This window comes from Populus trichocarpa, unplaced genomic scaffold, assembly GCF_000002775.5.
Source record: "Populus trichocarpa isolate Nisqually-1 unplaced genomic scaffold, P.trichocarpa_v4.1 scaffold_25, whole genome shotgun sequence".
NCBI lineage: Eukaryota > Viridiplantae > Streptophyta > Magnoliopsida > Malpighiales > Salicaceae > Populus > Populus trichocarpa.
In genome coordinates this window covers 142,966-158,302 of record NW_026291139.1, presented here as the reverse complement: position 1 = coordinate 158,302, position 15,337 = coordinate 142,966, and the positions used below count along the sequence as shown (strand labels likewise).

The window sequence follows — 15,337 nt, the reverse complement described above, 5'->3', positions numbered from 1 at the left end:
GAGTTTATGTTGAGGAAAACTTAACATAATATCTATCAATATAGCTTATAGAAGATCACAAGGAGACAAAAACTTCTGAAAATACCAACTACTCTGCTCAGTCTTAGCCAAAGTTTCGTTAAAAGCACCTCTAACATACCATGGCCCCCTCCAAAAGAAAAATTTAGAATAGCTAACTCTTCCCACAACATTTTCCTGTCTACTAAACTACCCCTAACATACAGACAAACAATCGCACAATTAAACCCCGTGTTAACATGAGTACCGAACAAAGCAATCTAATGTGAACGAAATTCAATATTTGAGACCTCAAAAGATTCACTGTTCCACATGACAAGTAGACTTCCAGACCTTCCTTATGAGTCTATACCATGCCATTTAATATTAGAACTATTCCATAATTTATACACAAAAGAATCATTAATCCTAGAAATCTTAGTTTCAGCAATGCAGGAGACATGAAGTTGATAACTATCAATGACTTTCCTAATCACATGTCTTTTAGAACTACGTGCTTCTCCAACCTCTAGTATTCCAAAAACTGATCTTCTTAGATATGATAAAATACCTGTCTATTGTAAAAACGGGAAGGGAATCATACCGTTTTCACCCATTCTGCAACCTCCTCATCAGACGTTGCTTGAAATTGACTCTTCAGAACCTCCTCTCCATACAAGACTGTAATGCCCAAATCATGCTTGGCACTCAACTGATCTCTCCACTTCAGATTTTTGACATGTTGGCCAAATTCTAATGGATAATTATAAACTGGTTATGATATTTATTTTTGATTTTTTAAACATGAAAAAGATGCAATTTTTATTTATTTATTTTTAATAAAAAATATCCTTGGAAAAATTTTAGGATTTCGCCATATGCATAAATTATTATTTTTTTTTTTTGAAAAGGGAAATTGATTTAAAAGTTTTTGATATTTTTTAAAAATGTTTTGATTTTTTTAAAAAAATATTTAGGAGAAAACCTGGTATTTTAATACTGGATTTATATTTTACAATATAAATATACAACCCGATATTATGCAAAATTGGTAGAAAAATATTTGAGAAAATCACAATTTTTTTGAAAAGATTTTTGAAATTTTTTTTGTTTGAAAATTTTTGTTTTTTATATATTATAATATTATATATTATTATAAACAAATATATATAGTAAATATACATGGGCTGGGCCGATCTCGGCCCAAAAAGGGTTGGGCCGATCTCGGCCCACTATAATCCTTCTTCTCCTTTTTTGGAGTGGGCTGGACCCAGTCCATACATGTGGGCTAGGCCACATCAGGTCTGGCCCACCATTTAGGTCAATTTTTTTTTTTTGCTAAAATTTAATATGTTTTGGATCGTTTTGATGTACTGATGTCAAAAATGATTTTTAAAAAATAAAAAAACATCATTAGCATGCATTTCGGCATGAAAAGTTATTTGAAAAGCAACCTCAACCACACTGCCAAACAAGCTCTTAAATTAATTAGTTGTAGAACGTGAACAATTACTGTTCACGTTCTGCATGCAACCGAATAATTGCAGGAGCTGGAGACCGGTGGAGGAGAAGGCTACCAAGGTTTGTGGTCACGGTCGTGATCAGGAGGTTGAGCTGATGGTCCGGGCAGCGGCGTCGCGAGGAACAATGGAAGAGTTGGCGGCCAGTGGCAGAGGAAGCAAAAGAAGAAGAAGAAAATGAGAGGGGCTGCAGAGAGGAGAGAGAAACCGACGGTGGCTCATGGTGGTCGGTTGGCAGTTGTGTTGGCTTCCTGTGGTGGAGCTGGTGGTGGCTCCGGTTGGTGGCTGGAACGGCAGGGAGAGAGATGAAAGAGAGAGGACTGTGTTGATACCGGAAAAGCTGGTTTTTTGGCTGACTTTGGACCCGAGTTTCTCCTCCCTCAGGTCATCAATTGAGCCTCTATTTATAGGCGATGTAAGAGGGTAATATCGTCTACACCAGGGTAAAATTTCAGCCCTTGATTATGTTGGGAAGGATCCCAACCGTTGGCTCAAAGTAGGCATGGTACACTGTCAAATCTGCAGAAAAAACTGCCTGAGTTGGCATGTTTAGGCCGGCTCCGGCGCCGATGGATTGTCATTCAGACTTAACTATTCACATGGAGATGTAGAGAAACTGCAGAGGATCATTTTCGTGCAAGTTTGGTTAAATTTGGTGGACGTTAGGTCCATTAAATGCACCTGCAAATTAGTAACCGGACCAGCTTTACCGGGGTAAAAGAAGAAGACAATGAACAGTGACCAGCCGACGCGTCGCCTGGTCCCTTTTTTTTTACTCAAAACGGCACCGTTTTGGGTTTGAATTGGGGATTTAAACTGATTTTCAATTTAGTCCTCCATCTTTCAATTCTTTCAATTGAACCCCTAATTGACCCTAAACTTTGGATTTAATGCAATTAAGCCCCTGATGAACTTCAATTTCAGCCCCATATTTACGTGCCTTTTGCAATATGGTCCTTGGTGTCGGATTTATGCAATTTAACCCCTAATTGACCATTAAACTTTCAATTTCTTCAATTTCCCCCCGGTTTTTGTCAATTAAGCCCCTAAATTTTGCCGCCTGTTGCAGAATGGTCCTTGGTTGCAAATTTTGTCAATTAAACCCCTAATTGACCCCAAAACTTCAATTTTCTTGCGATTTAGCCCCTAATATCAATCAAATAACTTGGTAAAAATTAAATTTGGTCTCTTAAAATTCCAATCTTCTCAATTAAGCCCAAATTAGGCTCTCAAACTTAATTTTTCACCAATTAAGCCCTAAATAAAATTAATTTGACCCATTTAAAGTATAATTAAGTCATTGCACTTAATTAAATCCTTCAATTGGACCCAAATTAATTCTTAAACATAATTAAAATTTAATTTGGCCCATGATTAAATCAAATTGGCCTATTAAAAATTTAATTATGTCATTGGACTTAATTTTTATGCAAATTCGTCCAATAATCATTTAATTTGACCTTGAATTTGCATTTGTTTTCTCTATTTTTGGGCACAATGAGGTACAATTAAGCCTTGAATTTCCTCTAAAAATTGCAGCTTGATTTCCCGACCTGTTTTCTCCACGTTGCCAGCCTTTATTTTATTTTTTGATTTTTATTTTGAAAAAAAATAAATTTTTGGGGAATAACCCAGAATTTGGTTATGAGAAAAGCCATGCTGACTAAAACTTTTGCCTTTAAGATAAGTTTTCTAAAGAGCCTGTATATTCATGCACTGCAATCATTCATTTTGCCAACTCAAAAACAAAATGCTTTATTTATTTATTTTATACAACAAGGCGATAATGCAAGATCTAAGAGGGCATAAATTATGGGATTTTCACAAAGCAATCCTTCAACTAATTGAGCTCAGCTTAAAAGTTGTGCGCGAAGTGGATAAAAACTCTTCCTATATAAATAATCTTTAAACTGCTCAATTGTAGAATATGTCAGTGAACCATAAAGAGGATGAGGAAGCAGATGAATTGGTACTACTTCATCTCTTCCCACTTCTGACTCTTGGTTGTCAATGTCATGATCCCACTCCAACCCTTCAAAGGAATCCAAATCTACTATCACTTTGATCCCACATTGTTTCACATTAATGTCTTCGCTCCCCAAATTCACATACAATTCCAATTCTTCGTGTCCACAATGTTCTTCCATTGCCATCTCACTTAAACTTATGAATGTTGTCCAACTTATAGGGCAATAGAGTCCTATTACCAGTGTAGCTTCAAACAATTGCATACCGTTGCTCTTTTTTTTTATAATAGCATTGATTGTATGACTCCTACTAAAAAAAATCCTTGTAGTGAATGCCCAAAAAATCAACCCTTGAAAAACTGGAGGTATATGAAATGATAATGAACATCCTTCTCCATGGAAGGTGAACCCCTTTTGCAATTTGTGATGATAGATTCCCATAAGCAATTTGGCATCATAGCCGTGAATATGATATCCATAACCACCATTCCACAATGCCTGCATATATATATATATATATATATATATATATATATATATATATATATATATTGATTAATTACAAAGAGTGCTGAAATTTTAGACACTAATATATATATAGTATATGCCAATTGTGTCTTTATTTGTGTGCGGAAGAGACAGAAATAGTACCTCAACAAAACTCTTCTTGTAATTATTTGATAAATCGGAGGCGGTATCAGAGGAAACAATCCAGCCATGATTACTTAGACCTTCCATGCCAATGCCCTCAATCTCTGTTAAATTTGGACTCCTATATAGAGACAGATTTTCATTGTTTTTGGACTGGACTGGAAGTCTTACCTTTTCCATTGATGTGCAACCGATTGCATCCAAGAATTTTAAATTTGAGGGAAGCTCTGAGATTGATACAAGATTGCTGCAGTACGACACTCTCAAAAGCCCCAGCTTAGGAAGGACGTCGATGCCAGAAGGCAGACTTGAGAAATTGTTTCCTGATAGATTCAATTCTTCGAGAGAGGACAAACAACCAAAATCAACAGAATTAGTTGCGCGTTCAGACAAACCGTAATAAGCAAGTCTTAGTTTTCTCAATAATCTCCAACCAGTGAAACAAGTTGGCAGCAAGGCTTTCCAATCTAAAACACTTGATGAAATTGGTGAAGACCAAGATGTATATAATGGTGCGTCCGCATTGAAATTGTATCCGCTCAGTGACAACTTCCTTATATACTTTAAATGTTCAATTGAAGCGAAAAAGTGCTCATTGTTAATTCTATCTGCTATCAGCTCGGTAAAGGATTCCATATTACCCATGTGCTCTGGCAACTTCTCAAGCTGTGAACACTCTGAAATATTCAAAATCTCAAGAGACTTTGCCTCACAAATGCTTTGGGGAAGAATCTTTAGCCTCCAACATCCCTTTAGATTTAAGAAAATGAGGCTCTTTAAATGTCCAACAGATTGATGTACCTCGAATAAACCCGAGCAACCTTCCAACAAAAGTTTCTCTAGACTTGAACTGTGCAAGTTTGGTGTTTTAACAAGGTGTTTTGAATAGCTGAGATTAAGAATTTTTAGTTTATTGAGAATCTGTAAGAGCAGTAAGGAAAACAACAAAAAGTAATCATCAAAAGTTGTAACTTAAAATTATGCATTACATCAAGGATAAATTTTGGAGTATTGTAGTATTTTTCTTACCTTTTTCTCTTTCCATAATTCTTTGATGTTACTATACTGCATATCGAGAACAACTAGGTTGTCCAACATTAAATCGGACGGAATAGATTTCAAGGGACATTCAAGCCAACAAATCCATATCAACTCTTCAGAAAGCAGTTCGAAGGGCCCAGATAGACGTGCTCCATTGATTTGGAGTAACTTCAAGCATCTCATCTTTGTAAATGATCCTGTGCTTAATAAATTATTTTCTGATGCTCTGGCTGTTAATTATTGGAGACAAGCAAGCCCCACCATGTGCAAGTGGGATTACCTAATCTCCCACTTAGCACATGGTGGAGGACTCCCTCTCACTCCCATTAATTGTATATTAATGCCCCCCCCTCCTGTGATGCTTTGTGGAGTGTATGAAGAACACAGAGAGCAGCGTGAGAAACACAGAGAGAAGAGAGAACAGAGAAGAATAGAGAGAGCTTGAGAGAGTAGAGTTGAGTTGAGAGAGTTTTATCTCCTCCTCCTTTGTTTGTATTGTTTGTAAGCTTCATTAATACAAACCAGTAGCTCCGTGGAGTAGGCAAGTTGCCGAACCACGTAAATTGTGTGTGTTTGAGTTCTGGATTTTTCCCAACAACTGGTATCAGAGCTTGTTCTTGACAAAGAGGGTGTTTGATCCAAACTCAAAAATCCAAGTTCTCCAAACGTGTTTTTGAACATACCATCGTGTAGAGGACAACCGGACGAATCCACTGTTGAAAACCCGGCGAAGAACCGACGTCCTGCATGCCCGCACGCGCCCACACGCGCCGACGTCCAGACTGCCCACGCGCACCAACGCGCCGTACGCGCGCCACGCTCCATCTTCGCCCGGCTTCTGCAAAACGGGTCGGGCTGACCCGCCACGTCAGCACAGCCGTACGGTCAACGTCCGCGTCACCTGCCACGTCACCTGCCACGTCATCGCTGAGTTTTGTTCCGCTGTGTCGCAGAAGCTGATATGCTGACACGTGGCTACATCATAACCGTTAAGGGGTTTTGATCCAGTACGACGCAGGATCCAATCAGTTGACACGTGGTTAAATCAGGACCACTATTGAGTATTGATCCAGTGTGACTCAGGCCATCATCTTCTGACACGTGGCTTCATCATAACCGTTACTGAGTTTTGATACGGTGTGACGCAGGACCTAATCTGCTGACACGTGGCTTCATCAGAACCGCTACTTAGGTTTTGATCCGGTGCGACGCAGGCGGTACTCTGGTTGACACGCGGCTGCATCTGCACCGTCCGTTAATTCAAAACTTTGATTGCTAAAATCTGAGCCATCCGAAGTCCGATTGGGGTGATCTCAGTGTCATTTCCAAGGTTTTCGGCTGTTCCGGACACATCTGTAAGGTCAGATTTGGGAAATTCGAATCGGAGAAGTAGTAAAAATGGCAGATGAAATAAAAGCAGCTGGAATTGAAAAATTTGACGGGACAGATTTTGGATACTGGAAAATGCAAATTGAGGATTATCTATATGGGAAGAAACTTCATCTTCCCTTGTTGGGGAGTAAACCAGAAAATATGCAAGAAGAAGATTGGCTACTTCTTGATAGACAAGTTCTGGGCATTGTCCGGTTATCCTTATCAAGAAGAGTTGCTCACAATGTTACGAAAGAAAGATCCACTGCAAGATTGATGGAAGCCTTGTCTGGGATGTATGAGAAGCCATCAGCAAATAATAAAGTGCACCTGATGAAAAAGTTGTTCAACTTGAAGATGGTCGAAAACACTTCTGTGACACAACACCTCAATAACTTTAATACCATCACAAATCAATTATCATCTGTTGAGATTGAGTTTGATGATGAGATTCGTGCACTCATCTTGCTAGCTTCACTTCCAAGCAGTTGGGAAGGCATGAGGACAGCCGTGAGCAATTCAGCTGGAAAATCCAAACTGAAGTATGATGACATTCGAGACTTGATTTTGGCTGAAGAAGTGCGAAGGAAAGACTCGGGTGAAAGTTCAAGCTCAGGATCAGCTCTCAACATCAACACTCGAGGGAGGAGACATGATAGAGGCTTATCCCGAGGCAGATCAAAATCAAGATATAGAAGTAAAAGCAAGTTTGGACCCAGAAAGCAGGTTGAATGTTGGAATTGTGGCAAACCTGGTCATTTCATGAGGAATTGCACAAAACCGAAAAAACCTGAAGCTGACTCTGCAAACGCTACCACAAATGAGGTGCAAGATGCTTTGATTCTTGCTGTGCATAGTCCTGTTGATGATTGGGTTCTTGATTCTGGTGCTTCATTTCACTGTACACCACACCATGAAATGATGCAAAACTATATTGCTGGAGATCACGGTGTAGTCTATCTGGCCGATGGACAACCATTGGATATTGTGGGTTTAGGAGATGTACAAATCAAGACAATGAATGGATCTATATGGACCTTGCAAAATGTAAGGCATGTTCCTGATCTAAAGAAGAAGCTGATCTCGGTCGGACAACTTGATGATAGTGGTCATTCAATCCTTTTTTCTGGAGGTATGTGGAAGGTATCAAAGGGAGCAATGGTTTTGGCTCGTGGAAAGAAAACCGGCACCCTGTATATGACCACAAGATTTGCAGACATTATTGCCTCTACTGAAGCAGAAAATCAAGCACATCTATGGCACTGTAGACTCGGCCATATGAGTCAAAAGGGGATAAAGATACTTCAGTCGAAGGGAAAGCTGACAGAATTAAAAAATGTCGATCTAGACATTTGTGAAAGCTGTGTTCTTGGAAAACAGAAAAAGCTCAGTTTCTTGAAGGTTGGCAGGACTTTAAGACCAAGAAAGCTAGAGCTGGTACACACAGATTTATGGGGACCGTCTCCAGTAGCATCTCTTGGAGGTTCTCGGTATTACGTGACTTTCATTGATGATTTCAGCAGGAAGGTATGGGTTTACTTTCTGAAAAATAAATCTGATGTGTTTGAAACATTCAAGAAATGGAAGGCTATGGTTGAGACTGAATCAGGTCTGAAGTTGAAATGTTTGAGATCCGATAACGGAGGAGAATACATTGATGGAGGTTTCAAGGAGTATTGTGCTGTCAATGGTATCAGAATGGAAAAGACCGTTCCAGGCACACCGCAACAGAATGGCGTTGCTGAACGGATGAACAGGACCATCAATGAACGAGCTAGAAGCATGAGGTTGCATTCAGGGTTACCTCAAACATTCTGGGCCGACGCAGTTCATACCGCAGTTTACTTGATCAACCGTGGACCATCGGTTCCTTTGGAGTTCAGACTGCCCGAGGAAGTATGGAGAGGAAAAGAGGTACAACTCTCTCATTTAAAGGTCTTTGGGTGTGTTTCCTATGTTCATATAGATTCTGATGCTCGCAACAAGTTGGATGCCAAATCCAAGAAATGTTTCTTCATCGGCTATGGAGATGAAGAATTTGGCTTTCGGTTCTGGGATGATCAGAATAGAAAGATTATCAGAAGCAGGAACGTGATCTTCAATGAGAAAGTTCTGTACAAAGACAGATCAAGTGCAAAAACAGATAGGGCTGATTCAGATACAAGGCCACAAGGATCTGAATTCATAAGATTAGAAGGCCTTCCCGATGTTACTGAGCAGAACAACAATCAAGAGTCTTTACAAGAAGACTCAAGCATATCTGTACCCGCTACTACACAAGAAGATGCGGAGCAAATTGAACCAGCTGTTCGCAGGTCTTCGAGGACGATAAAGCCCCCGCAACGGTTCACACTTTTACTGAATTACATTTTGTTGACAGATGGTGGTGAACCGCTAACTTATGAAGAATCCTTACAAGATGGAAACTCAAGCAAGTGGGAGTTAGCCATGAAGGATGAGATGAGTTCGTTGCTGAAGAACAAGACTTGGGAGCTAACCACACTGCCTGAAGGAAAGAAGGCTTTACAAAACAAGTGGGTTTACAGAGTGAAAACTGAGCATGACGGAAGTAAACGGTTCAAGGCAAGACTTGTTGTCAAAGGGTTTCAACAAAAGAAAGGCATTGACTACTCTGAGATATTTTCTCCAGTTGTGAAGCTCACAACAATCAGAGTTGTTCTGGGGATAGTAGCTGCAGAAAATTTACATCTTGAACAGTTAGATGTAAAAACAGCATTCCTTCATGGTGACTTGGAGGAAGATATTTATATGCAACAGCCAGAGGGGTTTGCAATGCAAGGAAAGGAGAATCAAGTCTGCAAGCTACAGAAAAGCCTATACGGTTTGAAGCAAGCTCCAAGACAGTGGTACAAGAAGTTTGACAACTTCATGTGCAGTTCCGGATATACAAGATGCCAAGCTGATCATTGTTGCTATGTCAAACATTTTGACAACTCCTACATCATTCTACTATTATATGTAGATGATATGTTGATTGCAGGATCCAGCATTGAGGAGATTGATAAGCTGAAACAGCAGTTGTCGAAACAGTTTGAAATGAAGGATCTGGGAGCTGCTAAACAAATACTTGGCATGAGAATCTTCAGAGATAAAGACAAAGGCGTACTAAAGCTTTCACAAACAGAGTATGTCAAGAAGGTTCTCAGCAGGTTTAGTATGGATAATACTAAACCAGTAAGTACACCACTGGGGAATCATTTCAAGCTCAGCAAAGATCAGTCACCAAAAACTGAGCTAGAAAGTGGATACATGGATAAGATTCCATACGCCTCAGCTATCGGCTCTTTGATGTATGCTATGGTCTGTACCAGACCAGACATTGCCCATGCAGTGGGAGTTGTAAGCCGATATATGAGCAATCCTGGAAAGCAGCATTGGGAGGCGGTCAAATGGATCATGAGGTACTTAAAAGGTTCATCGGAAACTTGTCTTAGTTTCACAGCTGGTGGTTTGAAACTTGAAGGTTTTGTAGATGCTGATCTAGCAGGAGATGTTGATAGCAGAAAGAGCACTACAGGATATGTTTATACTCTAGGAGGTACTGCCGTTTCATGGAGTTCTACCTTGCAAAAGATCGTTGCTCTTTCAACAGCAGAAGCTGAATATGTTGCAGTCTCAGAATCTGCAAAAGAGATAGTATGGTTGCAGAGTTTCCTGAAGGAATTGGGCAAGTTGAATGGAAAAGGTACTTTGTATAGCGACAGTCAGAGTGCAATCTTCCTTGCCAAGAATCCAGCATTTCACTCCAGGACGAAGCATATTCAGATCAAATATCACTTCATCCGACAACTGCTGGATGACGAGCAACTAATGCTAGAAAAGGTCTGTGGAAGCAAGAATCCAGCTGACATGTTAACCAAAGGAGTTACACTTGATAAACTGAAGTTGTGCAAAACTTCAGTTGGCCTTCAAGGATAAAAGATAATTTCATTGTTTGTCTCCAAGTGGGAGATTGTTAATTATTGGAGACAAGCAAGCCCCACCATGTGCAAGTGGGATTACCTAATCTCCCACTTAGCACATGGTGGAGGACTCCCCCTCACTCCCATTAATTGTATATTAATGCCCCCCCCTCCTGTGATGCTTTGTGGAGTGTATGAAGAACACAGAGAGCAGCGTGAGAAACACAGAGAGAAGAGAGAACAGAGAAGAATAGAGAGAGCTTGAGAGAGTAGAGTTGAGTTGAGAGAGTTTTATCTCCTCCTCCTTTGTTTGTATTGTTTGTAAGCTTCATTAATACAAACCAGTAGCTCCGTGGAGTAGGCAAGTTGCCGAACCACGTAAATTGTGTGTGTTTGAGTTCTGGATTTTTCCCAACACTGGCATCCAGCGCTAAACCCTCTACAACTTCCGTTCCCTAAAAAACCAACAAAATTCAATAGAGTTTCAAAGTAATTATATGCAAGAAGTTTAAAATGAAAGATAAACGAGCATTTTTGTATGCATTAAGTTATTACCATTTGCTTGCTGAGTACATTCCATGCATCCTCACATTGCCATACTCGGCTGCGTTTTCCTGGGTTGTTAGGTGACTCTTTGTGAATGATCTCCCTTCCCATGTCTCGTAATAGATTATGCATGCTTATATTTCCAGAAGCATTAACATTAATCAGAGACCTTTCACTGAGAGTTCCCAAATCATCCTCTGGATTGTAACCACATCGAGCTTCAAGTACATTTGCTACATATTCTTTATTTCTACCAATAAAAAAGCTTGCAAGATCAAGAAATGTATTTTGTAGTTTATGGTCATCCAGTTTGTCAAAACTTATTCGAAGTTTTTCCTGAATATCATGGTTTGGAATTTTTCTCAATTTGTCGATTATACATTTCCATCTAGATTTGTTTTTCCCGGACAAACAAGAACCTAAAACCTCAAGGGCTAAAGGAAGCCCTCCACAGTAATCAACGACATCATTCGAAACCTCAACATAATCTTTTGCTGGCTTGGTGTCCCTGAAGGCATGCCAACTGAAAAGTTGTAGGGACGCATCTCGTTTCAATTCTTTGACATGACATTTTCGATCCACTTTTAGAAGCAAGCGTTCATCTTCAGATGTAATTATTACTCTACTTCCGGGACCAAACCAACTTCCATCTCCCACCAAAGCATTTAGTTGGTACTGATGAGTTACATCATCAACAACAACAAGAACTCTTTTGTGACAAAGTCGTTCTTTGATCAGAACCATTCCTCTATCAACATTATTGATATTTGCAGGATTTTGCTTTAAGATATCATGAAGAAGTTGTTCTTGTAAAAGAACAAGACCATTCGATTGTTCTGAAGTTTCATTGATATTCGAAAGAAAACAGCTTCCCTCGAATCCATAGCAGAGTTGATTAAATACAACTTTTGCTATAGTCGTCTTTCCTATTCCCGGCATCCCATGTATGCCCACTAGGCGTACATCATCTGTCGCGGTACTTATGAAGTCACTAATAGTATGGACAAGGGGATCAATACCTACTACGTGAGTAGAAACATTTATGTACTTGGGATCCAATTTATTCAACACATCCTTGATAATGTCTTGGATAAATTTTGATTCGTGCCTGCTCATAAACAAAAGCAAGTCTTTAATAGAGAGACAATTAAGCATGCTAAAAAAAATTATTATTTCACATGGTAAAATCTAATGTATAATTACTCCATAAATGTGTGCAAGGGAATCTTAGAGAGAAAAAGGCATACCCATTTTCCATATCACTGAGATTCCATCCGGAGAGATTTCCCGTCTCCTCAAGAGCTTTTCTCCACTCCTTCACCTTCTCTTTAAAACAGTCTTCATGCTTATCAAATGCTTTTACAAAACTTCCGGTCTGCTTTCTCACATCTGAAGGATCAATGTCATAAAATACAGGAAGAACAATCTGACCAGTTTTCCTGTTTTTGCACTCAAGAATCTCTACAAGTTCATTAAGACACCATCTAGAAGAAGCATATCCTTTAGAGAAGACCACTATAGATATCTTTGATTCTTGAATTGCCTTGAGGAGATGTTTGGAGATTTCTTCACCTCTAGGAATTTCATTATGATCTCGAAAAGTGTAGATTCCTGCTTGGACTAAGGCAGTATATAGATGATCTGTAAAATTCTTGCGATTATCTTCTCCTCTAAAACTCAGAAATACATCGTAGGCCCCATTTGGTCTAGAGCGAGAAGACTCTGGCTCTGTCATGGCAGCTGCAGAAATTATGACACAATAAATTAGCAAGGGAGCAAGGAATGCATGTAAAGCGATCATCAGAGACAATACATGTAAATTCTGATGGGAATTTGTTAGAGAAGCTGAATTTTGATCTGTATATAATTTAAGTGACGTGATAAAGAGGAATCCCCGTGAAAGTGATTAATCTTTAAGAAACAAATAACATATTGACAGCAAATCATGAGCTTGGAAATGATAAAAGTGGTGGGATTTATTTTGATGTGTCCTAAAGAACTTCGTCTCTTAGAAAAACAATATATTATATTGTTTCCACCATGCTTCCCTACCTCCCTCTCCCCTGGTTATTTCTAACAAAAAGAAGTAAACTGATTTTGATTGCTAATAAGCATAGCCTAATATTTTGCCCTCTTTTTCTTCAACTTTTTAGCACCCAAGCAGAATGGAACTTTCACGATCCGATTTTAACATAACTGATCTACCAATGAAAATTTTTATTATTATGCTCTCAGCACGAGATATTTCTACGTTACGTGTGGAGACAAAACTGACAGGCTTACTGAGGTCAGCTTTTCTTCTCTTTCGCGAGGATGAATCGTTTTCTTCATCTTTGGATTGCTTGCGTTTTACTTTCTGCATTCTAAAATAGAATGATATTGTGCTTGAAGACCTACAAGGAACTCAATAAACTGGTCGATATTGATATATCTATCTGAACGTAAAGCTTCCAAATTATTGTTATAAATAAATACATGAAATTAAAACGAAGCAAAGAGAGTTAGTTATACCTCTAACCCAAGGGCTGGTTAGATTCCGCCAGCTAGCAACTGGAGATCAGAGAGGTTAGCTGATGAATATCGCTGTCCTGCAACAATCGATATTGCTGAAAAGATTAAACCAAAAAAGACTGCATGCATGCATGCAATCAGTAGCAACAATCCCAAAGATTACCTCTATATGGTGTTTATGAGTTGGTCGGATTCCATCTACTCGGTGACTTTAAAGATCAAATTGCAGCAATCAGAAAGGTTAGCTGAAGAGCGAAGCAATGAGGACTGATGAAGGTTGGTACAGACTATTGTTCCAGAGAAAGAATATGCTTTCTTGCAATTTATTAGCAACGCAATAATTGTTAAAAATAAAAGGTAACATATACAGGAAAAGGAGCAAAGAGATTTCGTTAGCTACAAATTGATCAAAATCAAGCAAATTTATAGCTCTTGCTTGAGCATCAAACAGTTTTTTCGAGAGCTAAAGCAGTCAAGAAGCAGGTGTATCATGAAGTGGCAATAAGGGTATTTTATCAACCGTGTTGTTGGTGAGGTTTTGACCGCATCGGAGTAAAATGGCATGATTTTCCACACGGCAAACTAATAACACCATTATCATGCAATCGGCTGCCTCCATCTCTCCTCCGTCTAATCTGATACTCTCAAAATCAAATGGTCTAAATTTCCACGATCCTTTTTTCAAAGCCTGGGTTATTTTTTTTCCAGACAAGACTTTGACTAGTACGTCAACTGAACTTTCTTTCTTTACTTTTGATTAAATGTTACACTGAATTTCTTTCTTTGGTTCAAAAGGTTAGAATTCCCGGCAATATAAACTTTACCGATATTCTCATACCATGTTTCCATAATGTAGTTTTATATGTAGCAAAAGATTTCTATTTCTATTGTTTTCTAAAAGACTTTTTGACACCTGCGAAAGCACAAGCAATTGATTCTAACTAGTCAAATACCCCTAAAATATTCCATAATGTATCAAAGTAATTGCATAAAGTTAGCTTTAAAGGTCTTCAGCCGTAGATCAAGACGATGGAGAATTAACTCAAAGGTTGAATTCCAATATAGCAATTGATTCTCAAAGACCAATTTATTTCTAACTAGTCAAATACTCCTAAAATATTCCAGAACGTATCAAAGTAATTGCTAGACTTTGAAATTTTCCTTTCACAATTTCATTTCATTAGGTTAACATTTGACCAATACTTTTCTACATGCACCATTAAATACCTAATGAATTCAAAAACATATTTCACAAAATCCAAATATATCTGCAATGTAGAAATATATGACTGACCACTTGTGTTTCAACAATACAAAAAAAAAAAAAACAAATTGGTTTTTTATGAGCAATTAAATTTATATTTTCTAAGAAATCCTCTTCTACACAATACCCTACATAGTACCCTGTTAATGATTGTACTTCATTATTTCACACCCTTTGGTTCATTCCTCCAAACACTCATGTTAAACACCTTAATTCATAGTTTTTTTTTTCTGAAGAGAAAACTCTGTCATGGTTTATCTCCACCTCAAAGGCTGCTTGTAAAATACCAATCTCCTCCCACAAAATACACCTCTTGGTAACCAAACTCCCTGCATAAACTCAATAGTTTCAACCTTAAAATTTCCTCTGTTCCACATTACCAAAATTCCACCAAGACAACTATTAATTAATTCACAGCCTAATCACCAATCTCCCTATCCAATTGCTTTGTAATGTCTACTGTTAGAACCGCCAGATCTTAAGCACTTATAAATCCCAGAAACTGCCCAGCATTTAACATCTCTTGCACCTCATCATCTTTCCCAT

At 38.6% G+C, this 15,337-nt stretch overlaps 1 protein-coding gene across 1 annotated transcript; it reads right to left on the bottom strand.

Annotated features, from left to right (window-relative positions):
* Positions 1–3,304: 3,304 nt before the first annotated feature.
* On the bottom strand, positions 3,305–14,019 carry LOC18107942 (disease resistance protein RUN1). Its single transcript, XM_052449761.1, has 8 exons — positions 13,691–14,019; positions 13,273–13,604; positions 12,264–12,756; positions 11,026–12,124; positions 10,889–10,925; positions 5,165–5,406; positions 4,136–5,056; positions 3,305–3,982 (listed from the first exon to the last, which is right to left on the bottom strand). The coding sequence occupies exons 2-8, from the start codon at positions 13,376–13,378 to the stop codon at positions 3,368–3,370; spliced, it is 3,513 nt and encodes a 1,170-aa protein (XP_052305721.1). The 5' UTR covers positions 13,379–13,604; positions 13,691–14,019; the 3' UTR covers positions 3,305–3,367.
* Positions 14,020–15,337: the final 1,318 nt, after the last annotated feature.

Bases quoted from the DNA above. Each gene is read 5' to 3' on its own strand.
- LOC18107942 (XM_052449761.1), bottom strand. From the start codon at position 13,378: ATGCAGAAAGTAAAACGCAAGCAATCCAAAGATGAAGAAAACGATTCA. The intron at 12,125-12,263 runs GTATGCCTTTTT...GTTTATGAGCAG, and splicing joins CTCAGTGATATGGAAAATGG to GCACGAATCAAAATTTATCC. The intron at 5,407-10,888 runs GTGTTGGGAAAA...AATAATTAACAG, and splicing joins GGGTTTAGCGCTGGATGCCA to CCAGAGCATCAGAAAATAAT.